This window comes from Colossoma macropomum, unplaced genomic scaffold (assembly GCF_904425465.1).
Source record: "Colossoma macropomum unplaced genomic scaffold, Colossoma_macropomum, whole genome shotgun sequence".
NCBI classification, from domain to species: Eukaryota; Metazoa; Chordata; class Actinopteri; order Characiformes; family Serrasalmidae; genus Colossoma; species Colossoma macropomum.
The window spans coordinates 12,634,615-12,656,768 of NW_023494805.1; the positions used below are offsets into that span (position 1 = coordinate 12,634,615).

Genomic DNA, 22,154 nt, shown 5'->3' on the forward strand with positions numbered 1-22,154 from the left:
AAAAATTGATTTTACTTCTTTTGGCAAGAACTGTGTTAATTAAATTAGTTTTGTTCGTGTACAAATGATTGACAGAAATGAGTCAGGTGCACTCAAAACAGCATTTGTTTTCTGTTCATATACCATGCACTACCCACACTGGTGCAAATTCACGGCATGGAGGATTGAGGGGAAATGTGTCCCTCACTTTTTGAAATTATGCAAGATTTTTTATGGGGTAGCAGAATGATTGTAAAAAAGGAGCTTATATTATGCACAATATTTTTCATTAAATGTCCCGCACCAGTCATATTGCATTATTACAAGGCAACTGCATAGGTGAAAATGCACTGGACGCACATTGAGCTGTGCCAAAAAGAGTCTCTCTCAGTGCACAGCAGCATTTAGTGAAGCAGATAGCCTAACAGCTAACTTCACTAGCTTGTACACAGCACACAACAAAGCATCCACATATGTATTCCCTGTTAATAATATTGTTTGTTTTTATGTTTTAATGTTGACATGTACAGCATTAGATATCATGAGAATTTGAAATTCCTAGTTTACCTAGTTTTATCAATGAAATTGATTGTATGGCCCCCTGGCCATACAATACGACAAAGAATTTTTAAAGTGCTGCTAAGATTTTAGATGTGTTTTAGCACTAATTCTGAATGATCTATATTAGAAAAGGAAAAGCTCTATTTAGAAAAAAAAACAAACATATCTGTTTTGTGGACAGGCTGTGGGCTATATTTGTAGCCATCACAGTTTTGTAATTCTTAAATCGAGCTTAGCAGACTTGCTTTGACCGCTGTTTCACATGTAACGTAGAAAAAAAAGCAGTGCACTGTAGGGTCGGTCCCACACCATCCCACCACACCCTATGACATCAGCATTCACTTTACAGTTCTCAGAGCAGTTCTGCTCTTTGTCCGAAACCATTTCTGAACCTTTTAATGTGGGGGAAGCTGATTCTAGAGCAGCCCTTTCACATACAGTGCGTAACCACACCGCCCCACCCTTGTTTGGCCACAAATCTGGTGAATACTGCCACAAACGCACGTTGCAATGGCAAAATTACTTACTATTCTGGCCACCAGGTCGCTAAGGCGGAGGCCATACTTGGCAACCACAGGGCGCAGGACCTCGGCGACGGGTTTGGTGGGCTTGGCTTTCAATCCCACTGATCTGTTAATGGGCACCAGATCCAGTCTGAAAATAGAAGGCAGACGAGAAATATTTATAGCACAAGTACACAGCCATGTATGTGTTTGATACTCTTTCCTATGCATTATGAAACTAGGATAAACCAGCAGGAATAAATGTTTCTGGAAAGTGAATGGATGAATGGCTCTTAGGCTGTCATTCCACCTTCGCTAAGAGCAGCCTATAATAACTGAGCTCTATTCTCATATAATAATATATGCAATAAAGTGTTACTGTTCTAAAACTTCACTCTCTCCTTGTTGATTCAGAGACAAGGCAGGGCTTAAAGTGTGCCGAAACAAGCCAGATCTGGATCTGGCATCTCCCTGAATGGATTCGGCATCTATTTTAGTGGATCTGGCACCTCTTTCATATATTAAACATATTCAAATTGATTCATGAACTACGTATGCATTAGAGGCTGTTTGTTTAGTTTTGGGAAACCCACATATGAGCTCACTAAACCTCACACTTTGTTGTATATCTTACTAAGATATAACCTATTTAATGCACAGTTTTTGTTGTTGTTCCAGGACTTCCCCCACCCTGTGAACTTGCTCCATCACAGCTTAAGCCCTGAGACGAAGTATATAAATGGATTTTAAAAGAAAATACCTGAATAAAGTACGCTTCTCCAGTCGAAGGTCTCTGCAACTGAGAGTTATGCTGTCTTGATCCAACACCAGCGGCTTGAAAGAACAACAAAAAGTAGATTTAAGATATCATCAGTCAGGGTGTAAATCTTTGACCTCACAATTGTTCATTTAGGTTGCAATTATTTGGGAGATGATTCAGTGCAGTATGAAGTCACAAATTTCACAATCTTTACAGTTCAGAATTATTTTTACAAATATACTAAATATTCTATGACTAAAGAAAATATTTACACAGTTGTGGAATGTAGGTAATAACAATACATCAAGCTTTACATTCTCAGCACATTTATTTTCAAGAAGCGCCATATTCATTGTTTACACTCTTTTTAGGAAATATTTTTCCAGGACTTTTCTAAGACAAATTCCAGAGCAGTTTCCAGGACTTATATACAACAATACAACACCTAAAGACTCCTTACTGACATACTGACACATACTTACACAATCAATTCTTTCACCAATCATTTGATCACAAGTTCTACTAAACATTGTGAGTAAACGTTACACACTGCAAGAAGCTGTCATGTGTTAATATAGCCTCAACAAGCTATATGTTGTTATTATATTATCCTAGTCATTATATTATGTACTATACTATTCTTAACAAACCTGCCTTATTGAATATTGTAACTGATTACAATTGACCCTAGCATTCCAAAATCAATGCAGTTGAATCAACACCTTACATATCAGTGCATCATGATAAACTGGAACTATTGTCGAGTGGATAGTCCACTTTAGATGCTTTGTAGATACTTAACTTACTTTCAAGTTACATTCAACTAAATATTTACTAAATTGACCACAATTTTCTTTAACTCTAAATCTGGCTCTAATCCTAACCTTAACCTCAGCCCAAAACCTAAACACAACCCTCACCCTGGCCCTAACTCTGGTCCAAATCCTAATCCCAACACTGTTTAGAATCAACAGTTTCAACAGATCGAGACCGACAAAAAGGTTAAAAGTATGTTACAGGCTGAACAAAACTAACAGCACATAAGTGGATGTAACTGCTGGAACACAATCAGTATTAGTGTATTAAAGTGCACCTGTACCTTCTCTCCTCCGATGAGGAAGAGGTCGACTGCAGCGAGGTTGATGTGTTGTTTCTGGCAGAGCTCCAGCAGCACCTGTCTGATGGAAGCCCCCTGCCTCAGAGGCACACAGCAGCTTGAGCCGTCAGGAAGCGTTACTGTGCATGACCTGCTCAACCTCTCCCTGTCTCGCTCCCATGTGGCGGTCCTCTGATCACACTGACACAAACATACAATGAGAAAAGTCAGTTCTGTGGCTCAACATGACTACTGAAACATACCTTACAAAGTACTGAAGGGTTCAAGGCCTCAGGGCTGGTCTGACATAGCAATTATAACAGATGCAGGTATAACAACACTGACACTGAACTTTCTCTCAGTATGTACATTTGGTGTATGTGCATTTTAATTCAGTCTTATTTTGTAGCACTTTTGGTACAGCAGCCTTGTCCCAACATTCAACTAATTCTGACATTCAGCTGCCAATTTCACTGCTGTGCTGAGAATGCTCAGCAACACAGATAACATCTGGTCTGACAGTGGTACCTTTCCATTAATGGCTGATAAACTGTGTGGCAATACAGGAGCTACAGGTAGTAATTACATACTTCTAAATGTTTGTCATCATCGCTGCGCTCCACAAAGGTAACTTTTCAGGTGAAGCAAAAACTTTCAATGAAAGATAACAACAAGATGTAATAAGATTTTGGAGCATTTCCATTGATCTGTTCATCAAGAACTTTTGAGACAATGTAAAGGGCAACTGGTAGTTTCAAAATGGAATAAAATGGAAAATTACAAAAATGAAGAAACAAAGTTTTGTCCCAACAGGAACAATATATGCATCTATATCTAGTTGTACCTGTTCAAAGTGCACACAAACAAGACCTTCTGGAAGTATGAATGGGGTGAATTTTCTCTTTTTTACCATTTATATTTTATCTATACCAAGCGTTTAAACATCTTTTTTCTGGTATTTTTTTTTTTATTTAAGTCTTTTCTTTTAAAAAAAGAACATTATAAAACACAGTTCAGTAAAGGCTGTAGTTGTAGTATATCATCATCTTTAACTTTCATAAAACAGTAATTAATCTAGTAAGACAGAATGGAATTGCCAAAGTCACACAAATGTCCACCACCCCCAGCCCCCCCCACAAGAGTGTTCAACCAGTGCAGTCCATGCTGAGTACAATCTGACCTCAATGTAGAAAATCACATTAGCGCATAATTATGTTCACATCTGAGAATACTAGAGTCTTCCTTTGACATGCATTTGCATTAAATAATTCAATAAATAAACAAAGTGGGCATTTATGCCTAATGTTACACTTTTTGTATAAACTGGCAGTGATTAAGTGAGATTCTTAAGTCATAAAGTAGCTGCTGAAATTGTGATCACTGTGCAGTAGATACCTCATTCCTCCCTGCAGATGTGTTGAGCTCCTGACTGGCACTGGAGGACAGAGACCCCTGAGATTCCCTCCGCCCATTACTGCCTATAGAAACAGAAAAACAGCCACAATGTCACATTATAACCTAAATAACATACAAAACATCAGATTCTTTCAAACACAAAAGCAAGCCAAAAAAACACAACACAGAGTGCATCCCAAACACAGCCAACATTTACATTTATTTATTAAAAAAATTCTAAACATGTATCTAGACCTGCACAGCTCTTATGTGATTAAGATACTAAAACTAAGCACTGACGCTATAGAATACTATTTAAACTATAGAACGATAAATAGAGGACACCATACAAGGGATTGTCTTACTTACTATAATTAAAATCTGTGATTTCTCTTTTCTTTGGTCCTTTACCAAAGCTGCGGTTTCTGTACCAGGAGAAAATACCATTTTTCCTATCGGAATCGTCTCTGAGGTCATCGCTCGACCTGCCTGTCCTGGACCTGCGTGGGTCCTGTAACACAAACAAAGCAGTAATACAATTAAGAGAGCATAATTATATGAAAGTGAACTAAACAATACAAAACCACCCAACAACAATTTTAAATCTAAATTAAAATTATTGATATCTTTAGTCTTTATCTTTAATATGTCTAAAAGATAGTTTCCATGAAAACGTTACCTTTTTTGGTGTGGACAAAGTGGAGCGGTCAGAGTTGAAGCTGTGCTTGGAGGGGGCGGGGCTGCAGGGCACATGGTAGGGGTCAGGGAGAGGTCGTCCCTCCACCTCAGCCAGCATGCACTCCTGATACAGAGAAGACTTCAGGAAGCGAGCGTAGCTGTCAAACTTCATCAGGTTAAAAATCTGCAGAGGGGAGTGGATGGTTGATTAAACTTTTGGTTGTTCAATAATAATAATACTAATACTAATAATAATAATAATCTACATTTATATACAGTTGTATGCAAAAAAGTGGATTACAAGTTTTGTTGATTACATACTTTGTTGAATTAAAATACGTTAACATTCTCTACAGAGAACACAATGCAAATTTTAATGCACATTTACTGTTAATCAGTGTTAATGCTAAACTTATAGGAAATAAGAAAAAAAAACATATGATGTGGCCCTGCACAAAATTTAATACTTTGTTTTTCCCAACGTATTAAAATAGAAACTGTACACTGACATATGCAGACAAATGTCATATTTAAGTGTGTTCTCTGTAGAGGATGGGTTAACTTATCACTCTTCACATAGAAAATCAGCAAAACGTTAGTTGACTAGGGGTGTTCAAACTTCTGGATATGACAACACTTTCTATTTTAAATACAAAATATCAAAGATGCTGCTTGTGTATTTGTTTGCTTGTGTGGGTACATGCGAGCTGACCTGTAGCTGTGGCTGTTTGAACATGTCAGGCCGTGGTGCAGTGAGAACATCATCTGCAAGCTGAGCCTGGCTGTCAATGTTCACTGGTGTAGTGGCCTTGCTGGACAGAAAGCTGTTGTAGATTTCTTTGGCCTTCTGGGATAGCTGTTGACAACAACAAAACAGCATGATGATCAGGATGAGAAAACTAGTGACATGGAAAAACAAGACACTGTATTTCTCCTGCATGTTTTACAGAAGATATTCCATTAATCTTGAACCGCAGGTAACCTGTGACGTGTCTCCCCCCTCTTTCGCTCTGGATCTTCTGGACTTTACTTGATGCTGTTTTGTAGTTCAGCACCTGAATCATTTTACTGCAGGATGGTCAAATGTCACTTATCACTCTAGAGAGTTATGCAACATTCTTTTCTACCTTATGGAAAAACAACTGGCCTTCAATGCTTCACATAGTGACTTGAGAAAACTGTGAGAAGCCTTTATTTTACTAGAGAGGGTTCACTGAGAAAAGACCTGTGGTCACTTGCATACAACATTTTAAGTCAATTCTGGCCTTAAGTGTTTCCCTTTACCTTAAGTGAGCTGAGTAAAATCTCTTCAAGGAATTGATTTGGTGGAAAGTCAAAATAATCCATAATTGTAATCTGAATGCTAGACCTTGTGTTTAGGTTTCAGCACTTTTTGACAGTAGCAAAATTTTAATTTACTTCTTGATTTGTCCCTTAACCCTGTAATGTTCTGCTCAACCATCTGGTAGTGCACTTTTTGAGTCACTGTATATGCCACAAAGTGCCATCTGGACCGTTTGGTAGACGTGAATATTTTAAAAATTGTGCGGTCAAAAAAAACGCACAACGTTTTGAAAGGTTTTTGAATAAGGCACAATACAAGGCAGCTAATCAGAGCAGAGCTTATTTACATATAGCAGTCTCAATCGCTCAGTAACAAAAACAGCCTGTTTAATTTCCCTGTTTAAGGGATAAAAGAGGTTGGAAATTGACCATGTAAAAAGGAATTATGATTGTTTTGGTACAACACTACAAAACATCATAATTGGAACTAAAGGGGAAAAAATAAGTACAAGAAAAATGTAGGATATGGGTCATTTAACTTCAGGTAAAAACTTACTATGGTAGATGTTTTACGCAAACAGCCTTTGTAGGTTAAGTCTTATGGTATTTTTGGAGTGCAAAAGCTGCGACCTTCATGCAAAATAATTAATCTTGGTCAATGATGCAAATGGACCAATGTACACATATAGCCCCATCACAATCGTTAGCGATTCAGCTCTAAAAGCAGACTGATGCCAGTGCAGAAGCTGGTGTACAGTTTTTTTAGTAAGTGACCCTTTCAGTGGATTGTATTCACTACAGGACAAACTCATTTACATTTAAATACTGCATGTTTCATAACTTGAAACACAAAATGTTTGATGTCATTTTTCACCCACGATTGTACTTATTACAGCAGTAACTGTGGGAAATGTGCACAAATACTGAAAACACACCAAAATAAATACATATTGCTGTAATCACAATAATATATTGCAACAATTCCTACAGGCACAGCTGTTTGTGCATGTTCCTGCTGGAATCGACTCGTAGGCCTGCCCTCACAGGTTCAGCTACTTCGGTGGAAATAAACACTAAGTTGATAACTCAGTTGGAAAATTCAGCTGTGCTTCAATGTTGTCAAAAATGAGAGAAAGCAAGTTGAAAGAGTCTGGCATGCCTATGACTGTTGACATAACTGACCTGCTTCTTGTCATGTTCAGGAACTTGGCTGAAGAATTCACATGCCTGCCAGAATAAGATGTTCTCTTCACTGAACTCCTTTTTCAGAAACTCCTGCAGAAGTAAACAGAAATAATTTTTACTTTTTTTTCATAGCAAACAATACTAGGTGTCTGCTGAAGATGACGTCAGAGAAGACAAGTGAAGCTGACTAGCCAGAATTCACACTTGCTGGCACTTACAGAGAAGTAGCGCACCCCCACAGGATCCTGGAGCAAGCGCTCAAAACAGACGGCCCACGATGCAACACGCCGGTCTGAGAGACGGTGGTGGTTGGGGACGCTGGGCAGGCTGCCGTTACTCTCCAAACTGCTAACACTTCCGCAGTCATGCCGCTCCATACCACCTCGCTCTACACACAACAAACACAAAATTAGCGAAGACCTGAGGCCAAACAGCCTAAAATAATAAAACTTTTAAAATACTTTAAAGGAGGATATTCATTATTAAAAAAGGAGCACAAGAAAATCTAAAAAGTGTTTACATAGCAACCTTTTAGAAATTACAAAGCTTTTCTTGCCTGTGCTGAAACAGACTGTGTTGACCTTTTTGTCTATGGCCATGGTTTAATCAGAGGCTAAATTTCTAGATTAGTGCCATGGAAGCTCTTTTTCTTAATTTCTGTACAATATTTGCATTCTGATCTTGACCTTTGAAAACGCAGTGACATACAGTAAAATACTTTGCTTGTCTTCAAAGCCATGTAATTTGTAGCAGTCTGAGTGGCATAAAATTACTGTGAAAATGTACTTGACGTGGGCAATAAGACAAAATTGTATTGTTATTGTCACAAATTTTGTCTTTGTGATAAACAATATTTAAAATATTTAAAACATTTTTTCTGAGTATACTGTGGATATCTTAACCCCTTACATAGCCAGGGCCCGTAAGCCCAAAGTTTTATTATCCACTTCTATAACCTATAGCTTAACTAGTTTGCACTGAAGTCCCTGTAGTTACTGAATAATAAACTTTAGTGTGTAATAAGCCTGGGAATTAACAATGACCAGCTGACGATTACTTTATCCGTTTTTGTCATAAAACGCATACCAGATACTTGTTGCTAACGTATACATCACATAAACTCATAAGCTTACATACAAAAGCCTCTCCATATGTGTCTTAGTCACGCATGGCTCGGATGTGTGTCTATCACTTGTTTTCCTTGTAGAAGACACAGGTCTCTAGACAAGCCCAGGCAGAGCCAGCCCTGCTCTCCAAAATACCATCATCACAACCTCTAACAAAGGCTAATCAGTTCCTCGTCCATTCAGTCTTGATATTACGGCCTCTTTACAACTGTTCAAATGGTTGAGCTCCAAAAGGCCTCAGCCACCGACCACTAAAAGTCTTAAATAAACATCTACAAATGCTGGGTAACACTACAGTGAGCAGGCCATTGTGAGCTCCATGGACTAGGAACCAAAAGTTACCATGCTAGTACTCTGAACAGCTGTTTAACTGAGGTCAGATGTGAGTTTAATAGAGCATTTCAAAATGACCTATGCTGAAAACAACTATCACCACAAAATTCTACTAGGCAATTCGTTTGCTTTCTCAGTACTGTTACTTTTCTGACAGAATGTCCTGACATTTGTTCTGTTTTCTTCCATTAAAATGACACCAAAAGGAATTTTACACTGTAAAGCTAAACACACTTAAACCACATTACAAGAAGGGAAACTTACTATTTATATATATTTATATTGATTTCTGACCGTTCTTTCAAAACAATCTAAAACTAAACAACAATCTAAAAACTTCCGCAAATGATATGCATCGCAGTTAACTGTGTTTTGTTATCTATCAATACCGTTAAATCTAAAAACAATATTGTTGAGTTGCACTAATATCAGTATATCACTATCTACAATATATCAACCAGCAGTGACACTGTGCCTACGAGATGTTGTTGCAGCTGTTCAGTCTGTCTTATCTGTCTTGGAGCTTGCTGAATTGAATGACAAAGATCACAGATATACAGTGGGTGATATGGCAAAAATATAACATTACGATACTTCATGACATTCTCTAGGTACACTATAGGTATCATAATATTTTGGTTTGATTGGTTGGAACAGACAGAACTAGTGGTACTATATTTAAACAAAAAAACTACAGTACAGTGGTTTTAATCAATGTTTCATAAACAGCACTAAATCCAATTAAACTAGGCCTAATTATGCTCTCTTTACAGTGAAACATACAGTTGTTTGGTGTGCCTTAGATATTGATATCCATAATATCCTCAGAAAAGCATGTTTTGCATCACAGTAACAATACACGTGATACTGCCTACCCTACATACCCACAGATGTAGATGATGAATAATCTTTCTATCATTACACAACTGAGTGAGGCTTTAAAAAGCAAATACTCACCACCGTCTGACGCAGCTGACTGAAAAAGAACAAAGAAAGACATGAATGAGAAACAGTCATCCTGACTCTGAGAGGAAAGAGGAGAGGAAAGCGCTGGGTGAGAAGAAGACAGAGGGGAGAAATGAGAAACGGCCGGACTGCAGGGAGCTCCTCCTGACATCTCCACAACCTTCCTCATCCTGACTGTGTGTGAGAGTGTGTGTGCTGTGTTTGTGGAGAGGGGAGGGTTTTTACAAAGGCATCTGCAGACAGGCCTGTTAGTGTAGCTGTGGATGGGCCCCGGTGGCTTTACACACAGCTGTTCACACCTCTGGTCGGGGTACCACCCACACACGCATACACACATCACCAAATGACCCGAGCCAGGACTATTCACACACACACACACACTTGCCCCAGACTGTCTGAACCTAAAAGAAAGGGCTTTATAAAGGGCAAGCACTTCAAAAGCAATAAAATCTGTCACGTTCCAGTAACGCAACTGTTACTGTGGGTGTGCATTTGTGATTTAACACAATAGAGAGAGAAAAAGAGAGGGAGAACATGTAGAAATAACATTTGAACGAGTACCTAGCATAGAGTAACTGACCTAAATCAGGCCCAGATATGGTTCTCTTCTCAAATCTACATCATGGCAAACAGGGGTCAGTAAGAAAGTGTGTGTGTGTGTGTGTGTGTGTTTGTGTGGGGTGTGTTTGTTTTTGTACATTTTCAGGACAAAAAGGTCTTAACAGTGTATTAAAACAGATTCCAACAGTTTTTTTTAACATTTCAGAATAATTCAGTCATTCAGAGTGGTTTGAAACATACTGGTTTGGCAAGTTTCTCTTGAATGGAGCATTTCATATCAAACCACTCTGAATTACTTTGTACTAACTTGGATGTCTTCACACTGGCAATGACAGGAAACAAGGGTTGTGCTGTCTACAACACAAATGAAGCTATTTTGCTTACGATCCAAAATAAACAGCACATTTACACATCTTCAGTATATTTAATACTGATATTTGATAATGATAACACAGAAAAAAAAATTTTTTTCACCATTAATATGTTTTAAAGATTTGTTTTAAGCCAACTTATTGTTAAAATAATGTCTCAGGCAGCATACAGGCAACCATTTCATGTAATAATTTTCTGTGAGGCAGTCTCTGACTTTCTAAGAGGCTTCAGATGTCTTCAGATGTCTGTGAACAATTCTGATTAGGCAAGTTTCTCTGGAACAGAGAATTTCACATAAGACCACTCTGAATTACTTTGTTTACATCTCAATAATTTAATTATAAATAGAAAAAATGTGTTTTTTCACAAAAGTTTTAAAACTGAAAAGGGTAAAGCCCTTTTTTGATACTGGGGTTAAGGTTTAGGGTTAGGCTCAGTTAATTTTATCTATTATTTTAGAAAATATAGGATCTTACATATAACACACACGGGACAAATGTATGACATCATGTCCTGACAGTGTATAAAAACAAGTGAGTGAGTGTGTGCGTGTGTGCTTGTGTGTGTTTATGGGTGGTACTACAAACAGGAGAGACAGCACACATACACTATTTATTCAGTGGGAGGAAGTGGAATGGAGGCATTGCTCAAAAGCTTGGGGTACTGAGGGCACTGACGTAGAGGGGATGGGTAACGAGCAGAAACTATGAAGCTGAAGAACAAGGAGGTGTAATTAAAAGCTAATGCTTAGAATTGCTAACAATTTGTTGGATGTGTTGAAAACATGGCGCTGTCCTATATAGGGCAGCACGTGTTGTTTTTCAGTGTGATTTAATACATTGTTTATGAGTTTCACATGCACATACACACACTCAAACAGCCGCAAACTTGAAGTCCAGTCCTCAGACAGTGCAGGACCATTTGCCATTGTGTGTTAGTGTGTCAATATCAGCTCATCAGCAGTCTGAAAGGGTGCATTCCTACCCCAGCATGCCTCCCTTTGCAAAGCTGAGATCACTGGGCACATCAAGCATGCTTAGGCTAATCAGGGAGGCATTCATATGCTAATCAAGGGTTTAACAGGAAAATTGAGCAGGATCAGGGTCTCTCATGTGACAAAATGTATACCTGGTATAATTGAGTGCACTCCTTTTTGCTAGTGTAAATTGCACCTTTAATAGTGATAACAACGATTGCATTTTAAACTATGCTGAAGTATATATAAGCTATTTTACTTTGGCTAACGTAAATGCTAATTGGAAAGAAAAGAAACTCTTAATGGCTTACAGTGAAAACACATCTCAAACAACAGAATTGTGACACAAAATAACCAGAAGAGGAATTTTGAACGGTTCTCTAAGTCTTAAAAACGTGGCCCACACAAAACTCTGCTAAAATCTGCACATAGGCATTCAGATAAATAAGAGCTCTTTAGGAACAGTGTACTGTGGTCAGACAAAACAAAAACTGAACTCTTTGGCAATAATTCAGTGCAGAGAAAGAAAGGTTGCATGTATGATCCAAAGAACACCATGCCTACAGTGAAGTACAGAGGTGGGAGCATTATTATGTGGGGCTTCTTCTCTGCAAATGGTACACATCATCAAATAAAACATTATTGGATCGATGTACCAGGACATACTACAGGAGAATTCGGTCTCATTGGCCAAGAAGCTGGATCTTGGACATTTCAACAAGACAAATACACAACCAAAATAACTCAAGATGGGTGTCTAGAAAAGAAAGTGAAGGTGTTTACATGGACTTTCACATTGCGAGTCCATCAGAGGGACCCTCATGCTTTGGGGGATTTAAGACGGTTTTGCGAAAAGAAAGAATGATCCAAAATTGAACCACAGTGCTCCAAGAAACTACCTACGTCCTACCACTGATGTCTCAAAGCTATAATTGTCAAGTACAGATTTAAAACAAAGCACTAATGTTATTCATTTGTGGTGTGTGAATACCTTTTTAATGGTTATGAAGACATACTTTTGTTTAGTACACAGTGAAAAGACACTATGTGTGTAAATGTGAAGTGGATATATGAAACGGATGTGTATTAAATAACAAAACGAGTGTCTTGTTTCCCCTCACTGTAGAGCTGTAGGGTTTGTTATCCTTTTTGAAGCCACAATGTGGTTGCAATTTTAGCTTTGATTAACATCTCAATGCAGCATCACAGTGTAAAGAACTGAAGCACCTATAATTCACCAGGCCGTGCAGAACACTTGTAGAATGTTTATCGGAAATATCCAAGACTGATATGTGCATAACGCATGTAGACGTTTAATGAGAGTTCTAACCAAACACACCCAACACACACCTTAAATGACATGAACTACACCTATTCTGACTTGTAATTATATAAGTAGAAAAATGTGACAAAAAGCATGAACTGCTGAACACGCAAACGCCATAGCACAGTGCAGACAAAAAGACAAACACAGCTAAATCCTCTTGTATAACGTCTGTTTTCAACATAGCCTAGTCCAAGAATGCTCTTAAGTGAATCCTACAGAGGGGAGAGAGAGGGACAGGCTCCAAAAACCACAAGAGTTCTTCATGAGACCACTTCAAAGTGTGAAAGAGCTCTAGGACACAGATCTGTACAAGCCGGCCAATTCCCTTGCTCCGCTCAGAACATGTCCATACAAAGTTACAGGACAACAAAACTAAGATTTGATGTGTCACCGTTATTGGATGCCTGTAGAATCAGGGGGTTAACTCAATCAAGCTAAACTCCAGGCGTATGGGTGGTTCGTCTAGTTTAATCATCTACGGTGCAAGCAACAGTTTCTTTCTCAAATGCTGACGAGCCTCCTTGTAAGGCAGGGCATGACAAACTTTGCTCATTCTCCTATTCCAACAGCCCTCATGGTGCTACCCGAGCCACTCCAGCTCCACACTGAACCCCCTCCCAGCTCTGAAGTGGACCCTTCTGCGGTTCAGATGGAGGGAGGGAGCGAGACATGAGGCTGGTAATGGGAAACAGAGGGAGAAAAAGAGAGAGCAGGAGGAAAACAGGCAGCTATGACATGCTAGTCACTCGGAAGAAGCAGCTCAGCTAATAAACTGCTGCCACCACCCTGGAATCCTCAAGTGGAACACCGTGGTAACAACTCATTTCAAACCACAGACAGTGAAGCCACCAGTGACACGTGTTTCAGGCTTTGGTGATTTAAATATATCTTACAGGCCCATTAGGAAGTATGTTATTATGCAGGGCAAGGGGATTTCAGCAGGAGCAGAATGTGGTCGCCACATTGAATAGCAAGGTTTCAATGTGGGCCAGTACTGTAGTTTAAGATATTTATAAACATATGTCTGTCTCAGATGGCCTAACTGACAAATCGTGGATACTATAGCAAGTCTTGGATAATAAGGAGCAGTTAAAGCCCTAGGAAACATAATCTAAAATATTATCATATTTGTAAGGTACCAAACGTAGGTGTTAAACATCTATTAAAGCTTGAATAAAAAAACAAGATGTAACTACTTTAAAGCATGAAGTGTGTAGAGATTTCATTACAGTATCAAAAATGATCAAAACGGTAAACGGGGCTGTAACAATATACAAAATTCTTATTCAATTCTATCGGATATGGTAGTGTCTTGATTCAATACATGTTTTGATACAGCAGATAAGGAGATACAGCCAGAGATGTTATAATAGGAAGAGACAGTTCACAAAAACGAAAGGGAACGCTTAATACACATATTTTCAGCTTTGACATGATTTTCAATTCTGTCTTGATTCTCCAGAGCTTTAGTTATAGACTCCATAGATTGGTTTGGATCAGATAAATAACAGTTCTCCAGTAGAACTGTTTAAATGCCTGCTGTGCATCCTATCAGATAGAGTGGGAGGGGAGCAGAGCTTATGCTTTTACGCTCTCACGCTTAAAGGACAGGTCCTTTTTTCTGAAGAAGCTTATAACTACTAAGGGTTGTGATTTTGGGGGTTTTATTTTGATAGATGACTGGCACGGCAGCCACTGAAAAAGAGAACTTGAGAACTTTTACCATCCTGTGCCAAACCAATCCGTGCAGCGTGTAATTAGAGTTCTGTAGATTCAACACATTTTTTACCACATACAATATTGAAAATCAAACTGAATCACAACCTCAGAATTGAAAATCATGACAAACCTGAAATATATGCACTGTTACACCTCGAAAAAATACTAATATTTTAATTAGCAGTTTGATTGTCATTAATCTGTCTGTAACCCCATCTTTATTTTTTTTTGTTAAATTTTTCTCTTCAATTTCTTGCATGCACAGAAAACCAGGGTTGTTCTTCCCTACACGTACAAACTTAGCAATGCTGAAGTTCTGCTGCCAGATAATCTGCAGTTTTTCATAATTATCACAGGAGACTACACTTGCTTAACTATCACATCACTTGATTGGTTGCTCAAACTCAGAAAGTGAGATCATTCAAGTGGGTACACTATAGTACTGGTAAAAGCTTTGTGGCAAAGACAAGTAACATCAGCCTTTGAGCAGTAAGAGTAAAGTTTACATAATTTAACCCAAGATTAGAACCACCTAATTTACATCCATAGAGGAGAAATTCTTGCAAAGTATATGTAGACAATGGGAAATTATTCCTAGAGCCTACTTTGTACATACTGTGTGCCCACAAGACCAACATTAACCTAATTAGAAAGCAATCACGAATTTAGGTTCCCCGCGGCTTTGAAACCAAAGGCATGTATGGTACATATTAGGATTTTCAGAAGACTATTATTATTTCTGTGCTTGCAAAAGAGACGTAAGGCATATTTTAAATTTGTGTGTACTGGGAAATGCCACAATTAAAGCTTTGAGACAAAATGCTTTTTGTTTGTCCTGTCCCATAAAACCCACATGAAAGCACTCCTTCTCCATTGTATGGAATTCAGCTGAAAGTTCTCTCCAACTCATGTATGAATGCTACGTTTGCACTGAGAGCCATCTGCAGAAGTGCGAACATATTACAGCCTCCCAGGTTTGCTGCGTAGAACGTCAGCAATCACATTTCCCTTCTGTGATTCCCACACACACACCTGCTAGACTCTCTTCCTCTTCCTGACTGTTCACGCCTTCAGTGGCAAAAAAAACTGCACCACACCTATTGCATTATTACGTCAGTAATGCTAACCATTGATTTTTGGTGCCTATAGGACCGGTTTTCTGGACATGGATTAAGCCTAGTCTCAGACAAAATTGGAGTATCAATGGTGAATCAGCACTGAAAATGTATTTGATTCTAAGCTTAGGCTAGGAAACTGGGCCATAGAGTGATAACAGGTGGTATTTTTTTCATTTACAGTTTTTGGCAGACACTCTTATTCAGAGCAACTTGGAGTTTAATCATGTTACAAAGGTAGGACAACATAGTGTTAGGAGTCTTGCTCAAGGACTCATATTGGTGTAGTGTGGTGTGTTTGCCTGGGCAGGGATCAAACCCCAGTTGGCTGTGTAGACGGCAGTGAAATTACCTACTATGCTACATGCAGTGCTAATGCAGGTATCCCTTATGTTAAACTTCAATGATGTTATTTAAGGCAAGAAACAAATTCAATACAAGTACACAAACACAAACGATAATGCATTGTAAATCATTATCAAAAAGTCAATGTGTGTTCTTATGTTACTGCGGTGATTAAAACACTCAGTGTGGGTGACAAACCAGAACAGGATCTACTATCATCCCAGTAGCCACAACGACTAAACATGTGGAGGTTGAGCTGATTTACTTGTTCCATTGGAATAAGGAGGCGATGAGGTATCATACATATGTTTATGCAAACAAGGCATTTTCCGACTGCTCATCTGCTGACAGCTGACCAGTTGAAAGCACACTGGTGGTACAAGACAGCTTGGCAAGGCCTTGCAGTTGCTATAGCGGCCCTTGCTGTAATGCTCAGACTCCAGCTTGCACTTAAAGTGTTGGGTTATGATACATTTTAGAATGCATTGATGCATTAAACTACTTTTGCATAGCCCAAAACATCTGTATTCATGTCCACGTGTGAAGTATGTTTCTGGCCTAAAGCTACACTACATTTTGGGGATTTGGAGACCTCTCTGGTGGAAATGTGTAATCGCCTGCAACATGTGGAAGAACAATTTATAACGCCAGTTTTGCTTTGGACACTTTCTCTGAGCGGATGAATCTACTCATCATGAGTGAGTAGAAGAATATTCAAAGAGAACTCAGTCAAAACTTGGTCCTCTGAGGATGTAAGTAAATTATACATTATTGCTTTTATATAATCATCAGTACAATGTTCATTCTGCGTTTGAGACCAAACATCGACCCGGATCTTCTTTTTGAGACTGTGTTGTGATGTTAATATGTAAAGGCGAATGACTTGATCCAAAAAATTCTCATGAAATCCGGCAGACACCTCAGGATGACTTGCAGCAGCGCATGCACACCATATTTTAGCATGTTGTTTTTCATCATGCCTTTTTAATGCTGCTTCTTTCAGTTTAGTGCAGCTTTGGTGAGAACTGAAGCTTGTGAGCATGCTGTTGAATCTGCTGCTAGCTGTCAAAATTGAAAAAAAAGTTTATTGGATTCCAGTAGGCCTGTGCTCTTGCATGTTTTATTGCCTTACATTCAAAATGTCTCAGAGATGATTATGCATACATTAACCATTCTGACAGGTCAGTATTATGAACAAACAGCAACCATTCTGACAGTTGCTGTCAACAAAAGACAAAAAAAAAGCCCATACCAAGAGGTAGAACAGTATATCCACTGGCTGAAGTTAAAACAGTGCTACAAGAGACAAGCACCAGATCCAAACAAAAGTTCCTGGCATGTCTTAGCATGTTTTAGTCAGAGTTTCAGCAATACAGGCAGACAAAGATGGATCGCGTGGATGGATCTGAGATACAGCCGCAAAGCAAACACTGCCTGAAGTGAAGAAGGCTGGTCTTACCCTCTAAAAAGCCAACAGTGAAGGCAAAAGTGTTAAACACTTCTTCTCCTTACAGGCTGTTTGAAACCCTGCTGAGGCCAGGCAAGGCTCACCAGCACAGCTGCTAGTGAGGCGACTAATGAGTAAAGCAGCTGATCTAACAAAGTCAAGCCAATGAAGGATAAACGAGCAAGAAAGAAAAGACCCGAATGGAAAGACTCTGAAGCGAACTCACCACTTTCTGGTGCCGTGCCCTTCGGAAGGAGAACCTTTTTTTGAGGCTCATCTTAGAGTCGACGGCCTTAGTCAGCACGGAGCGCGTGTATATACTATGCATTTCTCACTGTTTGTGTGCACATACCTGAAGCTTCTCCACCCAGGATGGGACAGAGAGCGCACACATACACACACACACACACACACACACACTGGGCCATGTCTAAACAAGTTCACTCAGCCCCCAACATATGACACCACAAGACAGAATAATAGGATGGATTTTCCTGTACTGTAGTCATAGCTACACTGTCACCCACACCTCAAGGACTTTAGATCATATCGCATCCAGGCAGAAAAACGGCAAACTAATTTCTGCCAAGACAACCTAATCCATCATTACTTCCCCGTTGGGCTTATTTGGAGATGAGTGTAACTGTGTATGATGTATAATGGGATAAATTTAGTTCCTTTATATTTGTGTTAGCGCGGTTCACTCTGGGTGGGCCTTTCCAAGCGCTAATGCAGAGCTACAAGGAGAGATATTATATTACTGTGTTTTCTCTGCTTTAGAAAATATTCAAACTTACGCCCAAACTGTATGTGGAGATTTGATGGCGGTTAACATGTTTTCTCCTGCTAGCTCCATATTCTTAGTACAACAGGGAGTTAACCCTATCATACCTAACATTTCGCTGGTAATACATTCAGAGTTTGGCCTGAATGTCCCCTTTAACTCATTAAAATCTGACTAGTTTGGACATGTGCGTGTCCACTTTGTGCCATAAATGAATCAGCAGGGTTGGGAGGTTTACTTTAAAAATGTATTCTGGTACACATTACTGATTACTGACCTTTTAAAACGCAATCTGTAACATTATTCAAAGGATTATTATATGAAAGAAACCTAACCTTTTTACGCAATCTGTTTACTTTCCGCTGCTTTTTGTCTACTTTTTTCATGTCATGTAATGAAATAAAGACATTAAAGACAAGTTTCATCAAGACAAACAGGAAGCCTGCACTGCACAAACAAAACGATACAAAAGTATGCAAAAGTTTGAACACCTCTGCTCAAATGAAGTGTTTTGCACTATTTATTTATTTGCTGAGAAAAAATAAATGTGTCATAGATCTGCACAGGCCACATTTTCTGTTTATTTTTTCCCAATATGTTCAATTTAGCAAATAAACAGTAATCATGCCTTAATATGTGCAGAAGTGTGATCTCTTTAGAGGATGTGTTAACTTACTTAGAAAATCAACCAAACAGCTCAGATGTCCGAAGCCCTATTTGAGCTGCTTTTGCAGACCATACATGACAAAGCTGAGGACAAACAAATCTTTTTGACATTTATTATGAGTTACTCAGACACAACAGTCCGGTCAGCTTGGCTGTTGCTATTCATTCTCTTTATAATAAGTGCAACAACATCATTGAGAAATCGCATTATTAAAGGAGAAGAGCAGATTAAAAAGCAGGAACGGCCTCAGCATTAAAGGGTTAACGACGAGTACTTATACGTGTGTTCTGGGTTTTGTTTCTGTGTGTGTCTGTCTGACTGTGAGTTGTCTCTAATGGCCCTGAGTGCAAAGCGGGCTGTGGATTTACAGTATTGGTTTCCTCTTATTCTCTGAGCAGCTCCTTCTGGGTGAAAACACTTGTAGTGACCTCATTCTGTAAGCAGTAAATGTGCTCCACATCAGCTGACTCCTCAGTCATACATGTGTTTGTGCATACAACTTCAGCATGTATTACTGTAGCTCATGTCTGTGGCTGTCTGAGTCTGGTGCATATTTAGAAATCAAAGACGACTGTAACTCCTTTCTGTGCACTTAAAAAGCAGCAAGACGACGAAGCAATCATTTCAGAGTCATTTTCAAGGGAGTAAAACAAATCTCTTCCTCTTATCTCAAGCGGACAACAAACTGCCTGAAAATAACATCAGAGACCTCGGAGGAGACTTCCTTTGAGCCCGCTGGAGAGGGAGGGGAGAGACTGATAAGACAAAGGAGTGACAGAGAAAGAGGGTGGTAGAACAGCAAGCTCAATCAGACAACTTTAGCCTTTCACAGCTGAAAAATGCACCTTTTCTTTCATGAAACAGAGAGCTGTGTGGTATTTACACAATTCAAAGTTAGATTTTATGCATGTAAATCAAGAGTCTTTGATGATATCTGTCTGCATTAATAAAGTTAATGAGCCCATGTTTCCTGAGTGCTGCTACTCGATGAACTTTAAACCCAACAGTGCTTGTTTTGATTGGACTGCTTAGTTCTGCTTTCTTAAATTATGCCTAAAAGAGCTTTACAGTGTATTTCTAATGTGAAAACTGGCACACCGGAATTTTTTGTATAAGTATAAAAATGAAAAATGTTCATTACCTATCAATACAGCTAAAACTAAAAATCAGTATTGTTGGAAAAGGACAATAGCATTGGCAGCCAGAAGAAGCCAGGGCTTCTTACTGAAAAAGTCACTGTAAAACTGCTATGTTCAAGGTCAAATACATGTCAATGATTGTTGTGAGCTTATAAATATGGAATGTCTTAATGTCTTTTATAAGCATCAAATGTTCATGTTTAATCTAGAATGGCAAAAACTGTTTATGTGCACCAGTGTTAGTGCTTACTGCTAACATACTATTAGAAATCCCAAAGGGTGCTAGAAATGATCATTATCATAAAGTTATTTTTTTTCCTGCTTCTTAACTAATATTTATGGCCCAAACTGAAAGCCTAGCTCTAATAGTAATGGTTGGCCACTGTGAAATTGTGATGGATTTAGTAGTGTTACTCAGATAATATGAAACAATAGTACTTTTCATACTTAAGTATGCTTGGAAGAAAAACACTTTTCACTCATGTCAAGTGCAGTCCTTCGCATGTAGTCTAATCCATAATTATTCTTTGGATTTAATTTCATTGTGTTCTATTAGTTCAACACCAGGACTGCTTTGGTGTTGCGCTCACCTCACTTTCAAGCTATAGTATTTTATTATAGACCAGACAAGAGAAAAATACTATCCAATAAACCTCAGTTCCTATGTTGGTACATGTCCAACAGCTAGCTGGGTCCAGATATGGTGGCAAAATTACCATCATATCAGTTACCTATAGGCTCCATGTTGCTCTTTGCTGTTGTGAACAGATCCCTGTACTGATATTCAATACAACAAAATGCAAACATACAATATGATATGACAATATGATTTTATGATAAACATGGACACAAATATTTCTAGGTGAAAGATCATTTTCAATAAAGGGAACAGTCAGTATATCAATAACAGCAAGAAGTCTGATCTATAGCCAAAGACCACAGATAACCACACTTAAAGTTGTCATTGCAGGTGTAACACCACAAGCTGGAATTGCTTCCTCCTATTCTCTAGAAGGGGCAGCGAGTTTTAAATGCAAGTCAGTCATTTTCTCTTAACAAATCAAGTAACCACAGGCGCATGACAAGGCATGGTTCAATGATGTGACTCAGGTGTCCTGCAGCATTTACAGTGTAAGGTACTAATCAGATATGCTTCACAGTAAAACTGGGCTACATTAAGAGGAGCCTCAAGTCATTTTCAAGCAGAGGTCTTGCTACTTTCATGTGACTCACAATGTCTATGCAATAGCTACCAAAAACAACTTTTTTGAATAAAAAAGTATCACATCAAAACAACCTTCTTGGAAATCCAGCATATATCAGCACAGGAACTAAATGTTGGCTCTAGTACTATTGTTAAGATGCTTTTAGTCTACAATAAAGCCTCAAAAGTGAGAGGTGATAGCAACAGCAAAGCAGTGCAGATGCAGAAACAACATAACAGGATGAAATTAAACATTAAAAAGAAATGAGGAATTCAGCATTAATGAGCAAAGAGAGTTTCTCATATGTACTTGAATATCAGTTAAAATTATCATAAGAAAATATTCTTAAAAGTAAAAATCCATTACATTTTCACTGAAAAGCATGTAGGTGAGTACATTAAACTAGTAAGTACCCAACTGGCTTGGTCCAGACTATGGCTGCTCATTAGGAATCTGAGAAACCTTTTTTCCCCAAAGAAAAAAGGACACTACCTTGAGATTATACAGTCAAACAGACAAGTAGCCAGTGCAGTCATTTTAGAATGCTGTGATTTGTTTCTAATTTTTCATTGCAAAAATGCTATAGGAGATGAATACCAGTTGCCTGTCTGTGTATGAGAGAGCTGCCAC

General features: G+C 38.7%; 1 protein-coding gene across 1 annotated transcript in view; it reads right to left on the reverse strand.

Moving 5' to 3' along the window:
- The window catches only part of rgs12a (regulator of G protein signaling 12a), a 48,249-nt gene that overhangs the window by 9,280 nt on the left and 16,815 nt on the right, over window positions 1–22,154 (reverse strand). Inside the window, 10 exon segments of the mRNA XM_036597174.1 lie at window positions 1,068–1,194; window positions 1,804–1,877; window positions 2,903–3,100; window positions 4,295–4,377; window positions 4,664–4,805; window positions 4,974–5,156; window positions 5,685–5,828; window positions 7,439–7,531; window positions 7,660–7,829; window positions 9,859–9,877. Coding sequence (XP_036453067.1) covers window positions 1,068–1,194; window positions 1,804–1,877; window positions 2,903–3,100; window positions 4,295–4,377; window positions 4,664–4,805; window positions 4,974–5,156; window positions 5,685–5,828; window positions 7,439–7,531; window positions 7,660–7,829; window positions 9,859–9,877 — 1,233 coding nt within the window.